This window comes from Ovis aries, chromosome 3 (assembly GCF_016772045.2).
Source record: "Ovis aries strain OAR_USU_Benz2616 breed Rambouillet chromosome 3, ARS-UI_Ramb_v3.0, whole genome shotgun sequence".
NCBI classification, from domain to species: domain Eukaryota; kingdom Metazoa; phylum Chordata; class Mammalia; order Artiodactyla; family Bovidae; genus Ovis; species Ovis aries.
The window spans coordinates 217,455,725-217,473,239 of record NC_056056.1 but is presented as its reverse complement, the minus strand read 5'-3'; the positions used below and the strand labels follow the sequence as shown (position 1 = coordinate 217,473,239).

Below are 17,515 nucleotides of genomic sequence, written 5' to 3'. Positions count from 1 at the left end.
CCGTTACTTTTGGAATTCTGATCCTCAGGTACACATATGACACCCGTGCTTACTTAGGCAGATGAGATCAGCCACCTCAGTATGCAGGCAGCTGGTCATGTGACGCCACCGCCTGTGTGCACGTCCTGTGCATCCCTGTTTCATCAAGCTCGTGCCTGGGTACTCACGTGAGCCTCCTCATGCGTGTCAGTCTCAGGGAAGGCAGGATGGGTACTCACATGTGCAGTGCAGTCTGGGCCTTGGCCGCCTCCTGTTTGGTGCTGTATCGGATCAGGGCAGTGCCCTGGGTTAGGTTCAGATGGAATGTCAGCAGTGGGCCATGCTGCATGCAGATGGTTCTCAAGGTTGACCCATCAATCTAAAGAGTAATGACAGTCATGAGATAAAAACTGGAGTGGGGTGGGAAAGGAAGTCAGGGGACCTTTCTTGTATTTGAGAGTGAGGAGGGGTTCCGGTTCGTAACTAACAGCCTCAGTCCTAAATCAGGTTTGGAGAGATGACTGAAGAACTGGAGACGGGAGTTGTACTGGACTCTCCTGAATATACTGCGCTGAATACAGGGTCTTCAAAGCAAATCTCAAGACAGTCAAAGCACTGGGTTCAGATCTCCTGTGCCCATTTTGCAGATAAAGAAAATGATTGTATAAATACAGCTCAAAACAAAAAGCATACAATTCAACCTGTAGTCTATTTTCCTTAAGAGGTAAATGAGTGAACCTGTGTTGTTTGGTAGAGCCTTAAAACACAGAAATAAAATGGTTAACCAAATAAGAATTTAAGAAAACATGCAAGGTTCTGAGCAACATTATTAATGTAGTTTCTTCTTCCAATCTCACAAAAAGCTGAAGAGAAAGACACGAACAAGGCAGGCACTGCTAACCATCTGACGACAGAATGCTGATGGGTGCCCTCACTCAGACAACTCTGATGTCTTCCTCCTCCTACTCTGGCCATCCCAAGGACAGACTCCACTTCTGCCTACTTCTCTGTGCTCTCTGCTGCCCGCGGCCAAGATGACCGAAGGTTACAGGCACTCACCCTATCAGACTCTCAGCATGAGGATGTTCAGCGATTTGGGACAACTGCCCTTCCTCATCCATGACGTTAGAAAACAAAACTGTTGATTCACTCTGGTCGATGCATTTGTATTCAGATCTTCACTAGGTTTACTGGAGATGCTCAGTCCAACCTTTTGGTTCATTTTGGGGGAAGGGAAACAAATCACTACTCAAATAGCCTTAAAAAGTTGTGTTCCTGGCAGCAGTGGTGGAAATACTCTGCGGTTTTACCATGGAAATCCTGTAGGATGAAAAACTGCCAGTCTCACCATAATTCTTAATAGAAAATGACTGAAGAAAAGCTCTCAGCATTTATAAATGACAACTGACTGTATCAGCATGTCAGTATGTGTCACAAGTGATTTCTCAAGATAGATGTCCTCTCAATAAGCTGTAGGTGATGACAATTTATCTTGGTCCCCAAAGATCTGACCCTGTAACTTTCTTTTAAGCTATGGTTGAGATTAATGTGTTATTAGGTCTTTTGATTTTTAAAATGACTCAATTCTAATACAAACTCAGTCAAACCTTATATTCATTTATATACAAATATAAGTACCATTCTTCTTTTTAAATTTTATTTTTAAATTAAAAATTTAATTGTAATCAATTGGTCTAGTTGATTTACAGTATTATATTAGTTTTAAGTATGTAATAGTGATTCACAATTTATATAGATCACCCTTCACTTAAAAATACTGGCTATATTCCCTGTGTTGTACAATATATCCCTTCAGCTTCTTTCTTTTAAACATAGTAGTCTGTACTTTTACTATTTTTCATATAATAATACAGGCTCCTTTCAACACTGCCTCTCTCATCCTAACCATATTACACCCACCACACTGTGACGACTTAAAAATAATGAGGCATATATAGTTCTGAGGATGGTTATATAAAATGTTCATACTTCAGTCAACTCTTAGCTAAATAAATAACCCAGGAACTTCAGCTGAGCTGATTAGATATGGAAATTAATCCAGACAGTTTCTCATGTTAACTGTATTTGGAAAACTGTCTATCTCAATGTGAATCTTAAAATACGAGCCCTCAACTTACCCCCACAAACAGGTTCACTGGGCAAATACAGAGGAGAATCTGTATTTCCCCACAGAGGATCATAACGCATGTTAGCATATTAAAGGGTCTAAGAAGTCTTACAGTGAAGGTATCTGCTTCATTTTGTCTAATCAAGTATATATTTCAAACATATTAGACCAGAGACCTATTATCACCCCATGGGAACAGTCTGGAAAATGCTGGCTTAGTAAGGTGTGAGTGAATCCATTTATGAATTAAATGTCAGACAATTCACTCAATGCATCAAGGGGAGGGAGGTCTAACTGACTTCTTTTTAACAAGGTGCTGTTAAAAAGTTGTGCTGGCAAGTCTAAATGAAGACCATGGGCTCAGTTTCCAGGGGTTCATTTCACTGAGTACTCAACACCTGTTGCTACAAACGTGCCAGTCATCAGGCAACTCAAGTGAAAGGGAGGGTGATCTGGTGCAGATGAAGCCCCACCACTGTAACAACCCAGAGAGCACATCCTGGTGAGAGAGAACCAGTAATGCCATCGACACAGACGAGGACAGTGGATGGAAAAGCAAGAGCACACGTGTGACATTTTAGTCACGAAATCCACACTCCTACACAGAGCTTTATGGTGAGTCGTGTATGAATGAAGCACAGAAATGGTTGACAGGGAGCCTGAAGTCCTGTTGAATGAGCAATACAAAAACAGGTAACTTTTTTGCTTGGTTCCAGATTCTGACAGGCAGAGCCACAAAGCAAGTTATCTCTGCTAAAGAGAATTCATCAGATAATACCACCCTACACTCACTATTTATAAACTACCTGTGTTAACATCACCATGGAGGCAGGCATGAAGCTGAGTGGCCAACACCGTTTTCTCCCCGCCCCGGCTCAGAAGTGGGCTTTGGGCATTGGTTGTGGAGACTCACCAGGAAGTAACTGAACTCTCCCATCTGCTAAACCCCCACATCTCTGAGTGTCTCTCTCTTAATACAATCAAGTCCCAGCCAGAAAATCCCAAGAAAGCATGATTACCTGTGGAGTGAGATTGTGAAGAACCAGCCAGTAACTAGGACGAACTGAACCACCATCACTCCAGGTAGAGGCTGGAAGCAACCAGAAAGAAGGATCAGGAAGAACGAACAAAAAAATTAAGACGGCCACACGTGAGAAACATTTTCATAGAGCCTACACACGTTTCTTCCCTCCTTTTACAAATCATCTTGTAGAACTTCCCTGGCAGTTCAGTGGTTAAGAATCCACCCTGCCATGCAGAGTTTGATGCCTGATGCTGGGAGGGATTGGGGACAGGAGGAGAAGCGGACGACAGAGGATGAGATGGGTGAATGGCATCATTGACTCGATGGACGTGAGTCTGAATGAACTCCGGGAGTTGGTGATGGACAGGGAGGCCTGGTGTGCTGCGATTCATGGGGTCGCAAAGAGTCAGACATGACTGAGCGACTGAACTGAACTGAACTGATGGGAACTAAGATACCACATGCCCTGGGGCAACTATGCCCTTGTGCTACAATTAGAAAAAGCCCGCATGTGCAACTACGGAGCCCATACACCACAAGGAAAGATCCCGAATGACGCAACTAAGACCCGAAGCAGCCAAATAAGTAAATATATTAAGAAAGAAAAAAAAAATCTCCTTTCTGCTTCACTCTGACCTGCTTTATCCTGTCACTCAACAGTCAGTTCTCTTCTCCTAGACTGTGATCCTACACACTCTTATGCCTTATTTGCAAGACAACATTTTGCCCCCAAGGTTCTCGTCTTTACTCCATCAAGACCTTGGGGGTTCTCGGGTCCCTGTGCCTTTATAGGCTGACTTCAGTTTTCCACTCAAGAGGTACTTTTTCCTCTACCGAACAACCATGATTTCCTCTCCTGTGAAGACGTCATGTCTTCAACTGTGTGTGAGCATGAGTCCCTTGTGCTGGAACAATGATGCTCCCTTGGGCAGCTCCTCACCGGAGGCGAGCCGTGAGTCCTGTGTCCCCCACCCCCTGACTGAGCGGGGTGCTGTGCTGCTCCAGGGAGATGATGGTTTGGGGTTGGTCAGACCGGGAGGCGGGCGGGGCAGCGGTGTAGTGTTCCTTGAGGAAATATGGTTTTTCCACATCTTGTTGGAGAGATGAGTGGGGTTGTGTCCTATGGGATCTGGGGACCATGTTGATTTGTAATCAGGAAACTTTGCTGTAAGAAGAGAACAGGAAGGAGGAAATGAGGTTAGATACATCAGTTTTGCCAACAAACACGTGTATATTTTACATATACACACAGATAAATACAGTTTTACAGTCTAAATAAGTAGATGTTTGAAGAGTAACAAAATAACATTGTTCTCTGAGCTTATCTAACATAAATTCTCAGTGACTATTACTCTGAATTGACATATGAACACATGAGCTAGAGTTAACTCTCAGACACTCAGTCTTGTCCGACTCTTTGCGACCCCATGGACTGCCAGGCTCCTCTGTCCATGGGATTTTCCTGGCAAACGTACTGGAATGGGTTGCCATTTCCTCCTCCAGGGGGGAATCTTCCCGATCCAGGGATTGAACCTGGGTCTTCTGCATTGCAGGCGGACTCCTTACTGTCTGAGCTACCAGGGAAGCCCAAAGAGTTAATAAGATGACCAACTGCTGCTGCTAAGTCGCTTCAGTCGTGTCTGACTCTGTGCGACCCCATAGATGGCAGCCCACCAGGCTCCCCCATCCCTGGGATTCTCCAAGCAAGAACACTGGAGTGGGTTGCCCCTTTCCTTCTCCAATGCATGAAAGTGAACAGTGAAAGTTAAATCGCTCAGTTGTGTGCAACTCTTCGTGACCCCATGGACTGCAGCCTACCAGGCTCCTCCGCTCATGGGATTTTCCAGGCATGAATACTGGAGTGGGTTGCCATTGCCTTCTCTGAACTAACTCTCTACTACTTCTTAACTAAATACAATCTGAAAAGGAAGATAAATTCAAGGAAACCACCCTTAAAGCCATTAGTCTTACAGATATCAAAGAATGTGAACCCTGGCAGAACTAAAGTATTTATCCTATAAATACTTATTGATTGAATGGAAACTATACTAAAAATTGTACTTTTCTTGATCCAGAAGAGTAGATAGCAACATTCAAATGGATTTTAAAATTACAATCAACAAATATTCACTAAGCGCTTACTTCACTTTAAGACCCCGAATCAGTGCTATGGGTAATATAAACAGTTATTCTCAAGAACTTCAAGCTAAGATGGGAAGATGGAACAGATGAACACAGAGTTGTAACCCCAGGGAACATCATATTTGCTCAATACGTGGAGGAGAAAGACAATGCTGGGTTGTCAGCAAAGACAGTGCCAAGAAAAGTCTTGAAAGATTGACACAAATGGATGGGCTCAGCAAAACAGGAAAATACAAACCAAGGTTCAACTTGAACTCGCTCTGGACCAAATACATTTCCCTGCAATTGTGGCCAAACAATTCCTGGGGCAGAGAGGTACAGGAGGCCATATAGGACAACAGGGGCTGACCCAAGTTTTAGATACTATCAGTCTTGCAGCAGATTTAGTAAGTAGTGTTCAAATGAGGGTCAGAACCTGGGTGACAGCACAAAGAATGGAAGAGAAGAAATGGACGTGAGAGAGAAGAAAGCACTTGGGAGGCATTATCAGTGCCTGAATCCCGCAAGTGGGGGAGACGGGAAAGAGTAAGGAAGAGGCTAAAGGGACGAGATGCTGCGACTAAGTGATGTACAACAGCACCTCTAGGCAATGAGAGGTTAGTTACAAAAGAAAGACAATTTGGGGGTGGGGAAGAGGTGTATGTTCAGTTTTAAACAAGTCCAGGTGATACCTGGGGTCACCTCTCAGGTGATCATCTGCTTGTAAAAAAGGGGCGTGGGCAGTTACAGGAATAACAGAGGTGAAAACGAAGTTTTACATGTAAAGGCAGAAGTCCTAGGTCTTCAGCCCTACACTGCTACCTCTTAAAAACCGGACACAGGGGGCTTCCCTGGCAGTCCAGTGGTTAAGACACTGAGCTTTCACCACAGGGAGCGTGGGTTAAATCCCTAGCCAGGGAACTAAGATCCCACAAGCCACACGGTGCAGTCAAAAAGAAAAATGCAAAAACAAAACTCTGAACTCTGGGTGAATGAAGTGCCACTGCAGGTTCATCAACTGTGACAAATGTACTGCTCTGGGCAAAGTCCTATGAAAGAATGATGCAGGGTGGGGTGCAGAAACATGGAACGTGGAGCTAGCTCCTTCACACACTCACTCAGACCTGCAACAGACTCTCTCAGCTCTCTGAGTCTCGGTTTCTTCATCTACAAAATGGGATAACAGCAAGAACTTCCCCACAGATTTTGGTGAAGGTAAGGTAAGAATTTATGCTGAAGGCTTAGCATGCTGCATGGTCTGCAGGAGCATTCAATAAATGAAGTTACTGTACTGTCAGCACGACGCAGAAGTGGAAACAAAAAGAAGGCAATCTGTAAGGTCATTAACCTGCAGTGTCTTGGTAGCTAAGAATTTGTTTTACTTGCGTTTACTTGGACAAAGAGCAGAAGCCTTAATGACTTTAATGGCTTAAGGTCCAACTTTTGCAAGACCAACGTGCCAATTACTAATGACTGGTTTACCAATCTGTAAGGCGTTGTGCTAAGTAAGTGACTTCAAAGGCTTTTTTATATCCATTAAATTTTCCATTCCCAACTATCTTCAAAAACAAAACAGAACACACACACACAAGGAACTCAGCAAATGTTGGAGAATTAACCAAGGTCCTCTTTTTTTCCCCCTTGGCCATCTGCCCTTAGCCTTTGTCTGTAAGTGGAAGAATTTTTAGAGAAAAGCAAGCTCTAATTGGCTGCCTTAGAAATAACAAGCTCAACTTAACTGGTTCTTCTCATGGCCCCTGATTTTCTTGGCAGACCGGTTAAAAGAAAAGCACTTGTGTCATCAGGATATAACCTCTGTCCTCACAACACCCACAGCTCCTCGCAATGATGTCACCATCTGCCTTGGTCCTAAATGGTATTTGTCTCATCCTGCCTCTGTGAGCCTGCAAGTTCCCCAGGGATGCGGCCTATATGAGAGACGTCTCTCCATCCACGCTGACCTGTGTTGTTCAGCTGCTATAATTTATTCCTTAAGAAATAAACACCAATTTCCTTTGTACAATGCAACCTGATAGGAAAGTGCTAGCCAGAGGGGAAGAAATGAGTCACATGCCTACCTGAAGTGCTATGAACGTTGGTAAAGGAGTTGTCAGAGGCACTGTAGGGCCAGGCACCAGGTGAAGGCAGCGAGGTGTTGAGGGAAGAATTAGACCCTTAAGATGACAAATGAAGAACGAGATGAAAAAACTGCAGATAAATATCAGTGGAACTAGTCAAATCTTGAAGTATTTTATTTGACCTTCGATAAAAGGAAGGATAATCTAAAAAATAAACGTGAAAAACAAAGCTACCTAGTCTTGCATTTCCTGGTGTAATTACTAGACACCAGAGAATGCAAATGAAGCCAGAGACTGCCGAACAGGAAAACTGGTGCTGGATAAACATGAGGGGTTTTACTTATTTACCTGTGGTGTTATCCCGCAGAAGTTGGTGGTCAGTATCTACAATGGGAGATGTGGCTGTACCCCCCAGCACACTTCCTGGAGTGACATAGGGGTCAGATTCAGGGTCAATGTTTTGGATACCTTTCCATGGCACTCCTGGTTGGAATTCTGAGACAAGGAGAACAAATATTAGATTGAGGTAAGAAGTTGTTCAAAATATGGTCAAGTAATTTTTTGATACAACAAATCGGTCTAAGAAAAGTCTAAATTCTGAAGCTATTTTAGCTCAGATTTTCATCATTAAAAAAAAAAAGCCAGCCTGAACACATGCTTTGCCAGCAGCTCTCCTGTGCTGCCACCACACGCTCACCTACTTCCCCTCTGTGCCTGTGAACTTGATGCCAGCGAGAGTGAGGGTCTGGGGAAGACCCTGCTCCTGCCCTCCCGGCTCCCAGGCCAATTCAGGCCTGAGGGCAGGGAGGCAGGCCTGAATAGTGTGGTGCTCAGGACAACTGTGGGGACATCAAGGTGAAAACTGGGAGAGTATCTGAGCTGGAGAGGAGATACTTCTGCTTTATCTCACCGGGAAACTGGCTCAGATGCACAAAAGAAAACACAGATGATTGCTACTCCTGGAATGACCAGGGAAAACCAACAGGAATCATTTGGCTTATCATCAGAAGGCCTAGAATATATGTGTTTACAATTTCTTTACATCATATTTAAAGCTTTATATCATATTTTATATATCATATATATCTTTATATATTTAAATCATATGACAGAATAAACTTTTATATTCCAAATCATGAGGAAGAACGGTATGTAGTATACATGAATAATATGCATTAATAGAGACTATATGTATTCATAGCACAAATAATAGTATATAGAAAAAGGTTAAGGACACAGACTAAAACTCATTTTTATTTTTGGTTTAGTAAAAATTTCAAACTTTTCTACAATGAAAATAGATTACATGTATCAGAATAAAAGAGGAAAAACAGCAAATACTCTCACTGCTCTACAAGTCTACATCCCTAGAATCTGGTAATAAATACTTGGTGAATGAAAAACGAATCAATTCACTGGACATTTCAGAAGAAGTCAGGTTACAAGGCATCCTTTGCACAGATGAATGCCAAGTCCTGGCTCCAAAGTCCCCTTCTTGCATCCTCAGACTGCACTCCCCTAACTCCCTTTGACCCGTCTGTGCCCATGCTGTATCTACCACTCAGTAACCTGTCTTGCAGGTGATCAGCATCCACCCTATCTTCCTGACTGAACTCTACAGATCGAAGACCACCTCTCCCCACCCCATGAAAATCTGCTATCTTTCCAAAGAAACGCAGAAAAAATTAACTAGATGAAAAAAATCAACGTGGGTGGCAAAAAGCAATCTGTTCAGAACCTGAAATTAACAATTACAAAACAAATGACACCCCAAACACAAAACGACCATTTTCTGGACGGTAGTACCTGGAGGCCAACTGGCATTGCTAGATTTACTTCCGATTTTATTTGTTGGTGGAGATTTGGCAGGTAACCAGCTATCACCAGCAGGACCCGTATGGCCACCCAGTGTGTCACCTGGGATGATGTCAAACTGGTTGTACGGTGACCCTCCTCGGGTCTTACCAGGGGCCACGATAGCGACTGAGAAAAAAGAGAGGTGATAAGTTCACAGCAGAAAGGACTCCTATGAACAGAACTTGCTGAGCTTTCATTCAGAGGAACTCACAGTCTCCAGGATCTGGTCCTGGAACGAGGTGTTCACACGTGAGAGGCAGTGCGTCATTAGGAAGCAGGATGGCCACGACAATCCGTCTCACCTTCCTGGCTTCTCAGTCTGCACTGCTGCACACAGCACTGCTCTCATTTCTGAGTGCCCCTTTCAGTTTAAAACTCCACGGTCTTACGAAATTAACTTGAGAAACTTTCATAGACTATGAATCACACCATCATCCCCACCACCTTTACACTAATGACTCAAGAATGAGGAGTGGGAAAAACACTAAACAATCTGCAGCACATAAAAGGGTTTTTAACTACATTTCTACGGACACCAACCCACTCAAGTCCTTAAGTGCCGATCAGGCCTAGCTTAGTGGAAGAAGCAGAGTAAACAGAGGGAGCTTGCTGGAGAGAAAAGCATCTGCAATTGCTTTAAATTCCAGAGCAGTGAGCCGGCGTTCCTGCCAACGGTCTCTGCCAGCACAAGACCAGCCATGAACTCTGCAGCGCTGAGCTCCTGGGCCCCACACACGAAGAACAGCAAATCCTTTGTAAAACTGCTCTCCTCAGAGCATTTCAGGGGTTTTGTTGGTGTCCCCCTTATGCATCTTATGTGCTGGGAGGCAAGAAAAAATAATTAAAAGCTTAGCAATCCCCTTAAACTAATAAAAAATGAGCTTTAAATGAAAACTGTGGCCTCTGTGAGGTAACATTCTACTTGTTTCTCGAATGAAGTTTACATGCCATACTGTGTTGCCTGATGTATTCTAAGGATGCAGCTTATCAACAGATAAAATTACTTCCAGGGTAAGGTATTAAAAGGTTCAGTGGTTAAGACCCTGTGCTTCCACTGCAGGGGGCATGAGTTCAACCCCTGGGTTGGGGAACTGAGATCCTGAATTCTACATGGCATGACCAAAAAAAAAAAAACCCACCCCAAAAACTTTTTCTGTTTGTTATTGATTAAAGTAATCTGCTTGGTTTGGCCTAGCACAAGTATTCTGAAAACCATCTCCATGCTCCACTAAGGACTCATCTGCTTTTCTGGAGCCACTGGTAGGAATCTGACTCAAAGGCACGTTACAGTGAAGAAGCAGAAAACGAAAAGCTCAGTTACCTTGGGGATTGGCTCAGGAAATGGGGAAAACGTGACCTGTAAGTTCTCAAATGGCAAGCGAGTATTTTACCTTCAAGACCACTTCTCATGTGCATTTATAATCACACACCTATCATGTCTTTGGGAACAAGGGTCCTGATGAATCATAAGCCTAAGGAAGCAGCCAGAGGGTCCAATGCTAGAGATGCAGAGCTTGGATTATTCAGTTCAGAAACAGACTGGACATTTCAATAAACCATTCCTGATTCTGTAATATGAAATCAAATGATGATACTTAGGGATAGCAGGCAGACAGCTCCATGGGGCCACTTCACCAGCCTCCAGAAGTGCATGTGGAAGAGCAGGTTTAGAAAAGAACCCTGAAAGGCTCCAAGCTAATGGGGCTAAGGCTCCAGGAAGCTGCTGCAGGAGCCACTCTGACACCTATTTACACTTGGTTCTCATGGATACAGATGAGTCCAAGTAAATTACTGACAAGTGAAACAAACACTGACGCAAAGGCTGCAGGAAGGCCCCAAGACCTTTTATCCATTTCACAGGGAAATGGAGATGCTCTTACACAGAATTGAGAGAGATGAAGAGCTGACCCACTTTCACGACCAAAGCCTGCAAGACCTTCAACTGCTGTCTTGCAGACACTGCAATTCATAAAGAACAAGAAAGGTTGGTGCAAAGTCCAGACCTCATGTGCTGATCGATTAGTCATCTTCAGAGATCAAAGAGTTGAAACAGTCAACATGATACATATTTACTGTGATCTCTCTCGCAGCTCCGAAAACAGATTCTGTTCTCTCAAGCAATTTATTAGGGTTTTACCCTAAGGGGAGCTCAAGTTCACTGCTACTGCTCTTGATCCTACCGCAGGTGGGAAATTTTTCTTTCCTTAAGTACAACTAGCACTTTAAGTTTCTTACAGTTTGAAATACACATAACCCCAATCTTGCTCTCATAGGTGATCATGGCAGGGGTGGGGGTGGGGGATGCAATCAAGACTGTTTAAGAAAAAGCTGAAGATCTGTGCTTCAGAACAAGCTTATAGGACCGTGTGTCAGGGCTTCTGAGGATCAAAAGAGCTTCGGGTCACGAGGCTCTGTGTGTCTTACCATTTTTGTGCATATTGGCTTCCTGTGTGGCTACAGAGGGCACCTCCATCATGGAGGTCCACTGTTTAAAGCGAGACTCTGTTCCAGCCTCCTTCCCACCAACCATGCCGTAGTCCATGCCGCCGGAGCTGAAGCCTGAAATGGAGAAGCACATTTTAGGTCTTTTTTTTAAAAAAAAAAATCAGTTTCTAGTATCAATAACCAAGAGATCTGAGGCAGAACCCATAAATGGCTTCATTCGTCACTAAAAGACCAATTCACATGAAGTTTTCTTCCCTTAGAAACAGGTGTTTTGATTCGAAATGTTGGTCTGGGCTCCTGCCTGCTACAAAAGGGACAACTCTGTTCAGGTATGAAAACACGTATGATGTCATCTAATGAACATCTCAGGGCACATGTGCACTCACGTTATCTATTTAGCTCAGGTTTGTATCAAACGGAGTGTGGGACCAGCAGTTCTCCAGCTGAGATAGATGTCCACACTACAAACCAACATGGTGCAACAGCTGCCCTAAAGTTGTGGTAAGGTCTCTATGGGAGGAAAGGCTTTGCAGAAGGACAGCTGATCTAGGGCCTAGGGCAGGAAGGTGAGTAAGTCAAGAAAACCAAGTGCGAAGGTCTAACTGGTGACAATCATGGGTGCTTAGGGAATGACGAGGAGCCCAGTCTAACTCCAACGCCTGGCTGACTATGGATGCAGTGAGATAAGGAGAGAGGAAGAGCCGTAGCTTGTAGGGTCTTACATATGTTAGGCCGAGAAGTCTAGAACTTTTTTGCCCCCCCCCAAAGATAGGAGATAAAAAGAATTTTTTAGCAAGTGAGATATAGAACTAAGTTTATATTTTACAAAGAGAACTGACAGTCTGAGAACGGGACAGACTATGGGAGATCAATTTGAAAGAAGTTTTTATACAATGACGAAGACCCCATAGCTTGAACAAGCAACTGGTGAGAGATTCAGAGTGTGTCCTCAAGTGTTAGGCTGTTAGCAAGGGCTCTGGCAGTTAAGATTTTCCCTCTGCAGAGGGCTGGACAGGTTAAAACCACACAGGAGAGGCTTGTTGATGGAGCCTCACAAGGTGCACCGTCAGTTTTAGGTTAGAATATATTAAATACTTTTCAAACTAATGCTCAAAAAAGTAAAATAAAGGACTAAAATAAATAGCTGAAACTGAGAGGGAAAGAATAATTAATAAAAAACAGAAAAGTGGGGGGACTTACCTGGTGGCCCACTGGGAACGTGGAGTTCTCCATGTTCCCAATGCAGGGGGCCTAGGCTTGGTCCCCAGTCAGGGAACCAGATCCTAAACACTGCAACTAAAAGCTTCCATATGCTACAACTAAAACCTGGCATAGCTAAATAAATAAATACATACATTTTAAAAAGAAACAGAAAAAGGAGAACGAGCCACAGTCAGTGTAGCAGTAACAGGCAAGCACGGGTACCCAAGATCAGCAGGGCGCCCACCATGCCTCAGCATAGGTGTCCTGTGGAAGTTCCCTCTCCCCTTAGCGGACGTGTGGCTCCAACCAGCCCAGACTCCATACTGCACCCACTTTAACTCTCCTACTGTCTGAGGCTGTCTTGTTGGAACCCTGGGTAAAGCGGGCATCTTTCTCATTAGAAACTTGGAGATCGGATGCCACCCAGACATGGCAGCACCACAATTAAACAATAAGGTTTGGCAAGGGAAAAGGAATTAAAGATAAAGAAGGCAAAAGGAGATAAAAGTGCCTTGAAAGATTCAATCTACAAACCCAAAACTATGAGAGGAAAATCAATGCAAGGTTTTATGTAACTCTGTGTCTTTCTTCAATGTCACATAGTAACTGGCTTCACGTGAGGATGGAATGTGCTTAACAAATCTGGATGAAGGGAATTCTGGGCTCTAAGGCTATCGTAGATGGCACTTCACTCATGACCTTTGTGTGGCTCATGAGCTATCACACCTCCAGATCCAAGAAAATACAGACTTGACCTTGCTATTTCATCAATGGACTTCTCTGGTGGCTCAGACAGTAAAGAATCCGCCCGTAATGTGGGAGACCTGGGTTCAATTCGTGGGTAGGGAAGATCCCCTGGAGGAGGGCATGGCAACCCCCTCAAGTATTCTTGCCTGGAGATCCTCATGGACAGAGGAGCCTGGTGGGCTACAGTCCATGAGGCCACAAAGAGTCAGACATGACTGAGCAACTAAGCACATACTTTCTCAGTTCATCAAGTGGCCTCCATGTAATTCTCCAGCTCCCTGACAGAGAACTTCTAATCAAACAAGCCATTTCATTCAGTCCAATAAGTATTTATGGAGAGCCTAATTTGTGTGAGGCTCTGTGTCAGGAGCTGAGGTATAATCAGAGATAAGACATGCCCCTGGCTTTCCCAGGGCCTCATTTCACAGGACATGCCTTTTATCTGCTTCATCATTGCTACCTATATAAGCCCTTGACCACCTTCTCTGTCCTTGCCAGAATGACTTTCTTGGCCACACACTCTAATTCGTTGTGTATTCATCACTACCACTTGGCTCACGGCTTGGCTTAACCTCCCTGAGGAAACTCTCAAATTAACCTGTCCTTAATTTATCACTCCTGTACTCTGTCTACAGTTCTATATTTTCCACTACTTTTTTTGTCGTAGATGAGAAAACAAATTCCTGGTTTCACAATCATTAGAATAAGCACAAAGTTATAAAAGAAGTCATGCACAGCGGCCTCTTTAACACAGCTGTTCCAATCCATGTCCACATGCATGTGCGTCACTGACACGTCATACCCCCAGGAAGGATACAGTTATTCTTCTGCTATTTTAATAATCTCTATTATTCATATCTCTACTTTTCACTGGATATACCACACACAGAAATATTACATATTTTGATAAAGTTTAAAAAGTAAAATAAAAAGTAAAATTTTATTGGAAGTGCATTTTCTAATAAGATGAATGACTTTGTATCTAGATTATTCAGATATTAGTGACTATGACTTGATCTAATTCACATTATTCTATTCCTATTTTTAAAATTTTTATAGACTTTATAAAGCACTAAGAAAGTTCATACAAATAAGTAGATGAGAAAAGTAGGAGCCTTGTAATCACATCAGTTATTTCTTTACATTACTTTTTGGATATATTTCCTTCTCCCAGCTCAATAAGATATCTAAAAATTATGTTTTAGTAATAAATACTAAAATAATAATACTAAATCATCATGAATACTAAATCATCATAATAAATACTAGAACATAATTTTTAGATAGGTCATTATCACTTCAATTAGGTATATTTTCCATTTTGTTAAAAGCAGAAAATTAGAAACTATTTTACAAGAACAATCAGCTAAGGGTTAGTTTACAGTCATGAATGTCATTCAACTCTTTAATTCTGAGAAAATATATCAATAGACGCTTTATCAAAACGTATTTAGAAAAAAACATACTATGAAATTTTTAATTATTCTTGCTAGTCTTTAGCCTACAGGTTATCTTTTTTCTTTCTTACTCTGCTATACTAGCACTATTTATATTCATAATGTATACATTCATTTTATTACATCTTTTCCAAAAAAACTTTAATCTGTATAAATGCTTTACCTATATTTTCATCAAAACCTTACAGCTATAGGTTTAGTTTATTCAAACAGGCAGCCAAATCAGGCTTGTTTTCAGTCTCAGTTTTTCAATTCCAATAAATTGGTGATATGGATTAAGGAGAACTGCAACCGAAATAAACTGCAAAATGCATTGTGTAAGGCAGATTGTAAGTGGCCATATCACAATAGGGCTTCCCTGGTGGCTCAGAGGTTAAAGCATCTGCCCCCAGTGCGGGAGACCCAGGTTCAATCCCTGGGTTGGGAAGATCCCCTGGAGAAGGAAATGGCAACCCACTCCAATATTCTTGCCTGGAGAATCCCATGGACTGAGGAGCCTGCTGGGCTGCAGTCCACCGGGACACAAAGAGTCGGACACGACTGAGTGATTTCACTTACTTACTTACTTATATCACAATTAATATAGACTTAATAAAACTAATGTATCCATTGTTTACTAAGTTATCAGATGAAAATGTTAATAAGTCAGTATGTTCTTTTTCCTTAATTTGGATAATAACGCATAACTAAAATTTTAAGTTACTTATGAAATAGGAATATGGTATTAAAAAACCATGAAACGTATCTAGTAAATATATATATGTATAAATACTGAACTTTGATCCTTTAGTCATTAGGAATAATTAAGTGTAATAATCACAAACAATATGATTAATCTAATAAGACATGATAAAATTTTTCTATATATTCAATAAACAAGAGAACTATACATACACTGCTAAAAATGAACAGATTTACAGCCAACACATAATTTTACTTTTTAATAGGGGGGTAGAAAATAGTAAAGACATTATAAAGACTGTCAGTGAAATAAATACATTATGATTCTAGGTTTTTAACAACTAACTGACTGGCACATACCCCGTTCTAAAGGAAATCCACAGGCTTTACCTATTCGCCATGAAAACATCTGTTTCAAAGAGTCAGTCTCACTTAACCTATACTGCTCAGGCTGTTCCTAGGTGCTTTGCTTTCCAGATAAGACAAGCCCTCAGGATGAGCACTGAGAAGGTCTGAAAAGAACTGTGTTCCTGAAACACGTCGAAAAGCCACTTGTGGCTTCCAGATAAGTTCTCTTCGCTTTATACAACTGGATTCCACTTCAAGAACTACACATCCTTTGACAAAAGGGGATGAAGAGAAGCACTGCTGCCCCCACGTCACTCACATACACTGTCTAAATTCAGAACAACTCAACACACACCAGCACGTGTAGGCTCTTACATCAGGCTTCATCCCTAAGAGGACACGATTCAGAAGGCGAGGACTGGAAACCCAGGAATAAGGGCACCATTGATAGTCATCCCGGGAGGCTTCCTCTTTGTCTGGAGCTCCAGAGAACCATGCTCTGATAGAATAAGGGATGGTGGAGCGTCTGACTTTCTTTTATGTCGAATGTAATTTAAAAGTCAGTTCTCATGCAAATCATTTTTAAGAAAAAGTACAGGGGCTACCCTGGTGGTCCAGTGGGTTAAGAATCCACCTTACAGTGCAAGGGACACTGGTTTGATCTCTGTTCCAGGACGATCCACATGACACAGAGCAAATAAGCCTGTGTGCCACAACTACTGAGTCTGCTCTAGAGCCCACCAGCCGCAACTACTGAAGCCCTAGAAGCCTTGCTCTGCAACGAGAAGCCACTGCGATGAGAGGCCCACACACTACGACAGAGAGTAGCCCCTGCTCGCTGCAGCTAGAGAAAGCCACGCGGCAGCAGTGAAGACCCTCCACAGCAAGAAATAAAACAAATAAATAAACGTGCAATTCTCTTTTTTTCTTAGAGAAAAAGTGTAGTTGGTAGAACTTAAGGATCTAGAAATTAATTCCCTTAAAACTATCCAGGATCAAGGAGTTCCTGGCCTCCCCAGTGGGCAGTGGACGTCTCACCCCAGCAGGCACCTCACAGAGCACAGACAGCAAGGCCATTTGTCCAAGGTCATTTTGTCACTTGAGTACAGCTTTCAAGTCTCCCTTAACCCTTGTTTTTGAGGTGGCAGAGAACAGTAAAGTCCTTACTAAAAGAAAATCTAAATGTTGCCAATCTGAGAAGAGATCCACTGTGGTGGGTGGTACTTTTTTAACTTTTGCATTTTATTTTTAAATACCGTTGCCTCGCTGGTTGTATTCTGCTTACAACATGTTCCCCAGTTCTTAAAGAGCTACAACTCGCCTGCCAACAAATTCCTGATGAATGTCAAAGGTATAACCTTACTTGTGCTAATTCTATTTAAATCAGATGAAATACTAACTTCAGAAGAATTTTATTGGTTTGCCTGATAATTTTAATTCCTCATTT

General features: G+C 42.5%; 1 protein-coding gene across 11 annotated transcripts in view; it reads right to left on the bottom strand.

Moving 5' to 3' along the window:
- Positions 1-17,515, bottom strand: part of TNRC6B (trinucleotide repeat containing adaptor 6B) — a 261,892-nt gene that overhangs the window by 13,108 nt on the left and 231,269 nt on the right. For all 11 annotated transcript variants that reach the window (XM_012175680.4, XM_060413567.1, XM_060413565.1 and 8 more), the window contains 7 exons: positions 11,612-11,746; positions 9,137-9,313; positions 7,679-7,825; positions 7,331-7,426; positions 4,072-4,296; positions 3,127-3,197; positions 219-358 (listed from right to left, as the gene is read on the bottom strand). In XM_012175680.4, the coding sequence (XP_012031070.2) occupies positions 219-358; positions 3,127-3,197; positions 4,072-4,296; positions 7,331-7,426; positions 7,679-7,825; positions 9,137-9,313; positions 11,612-11,746 (991 nt within the window). The remainder of the gene's footprint in view (positions 1-218; positions 359-3,126; positions 3,198-4,071; positions 4,297-7,330; positions 7,427-7,678; positions 7,826-9,136; positions 9,314-11,611; positions 11,747-17,515) is intronic.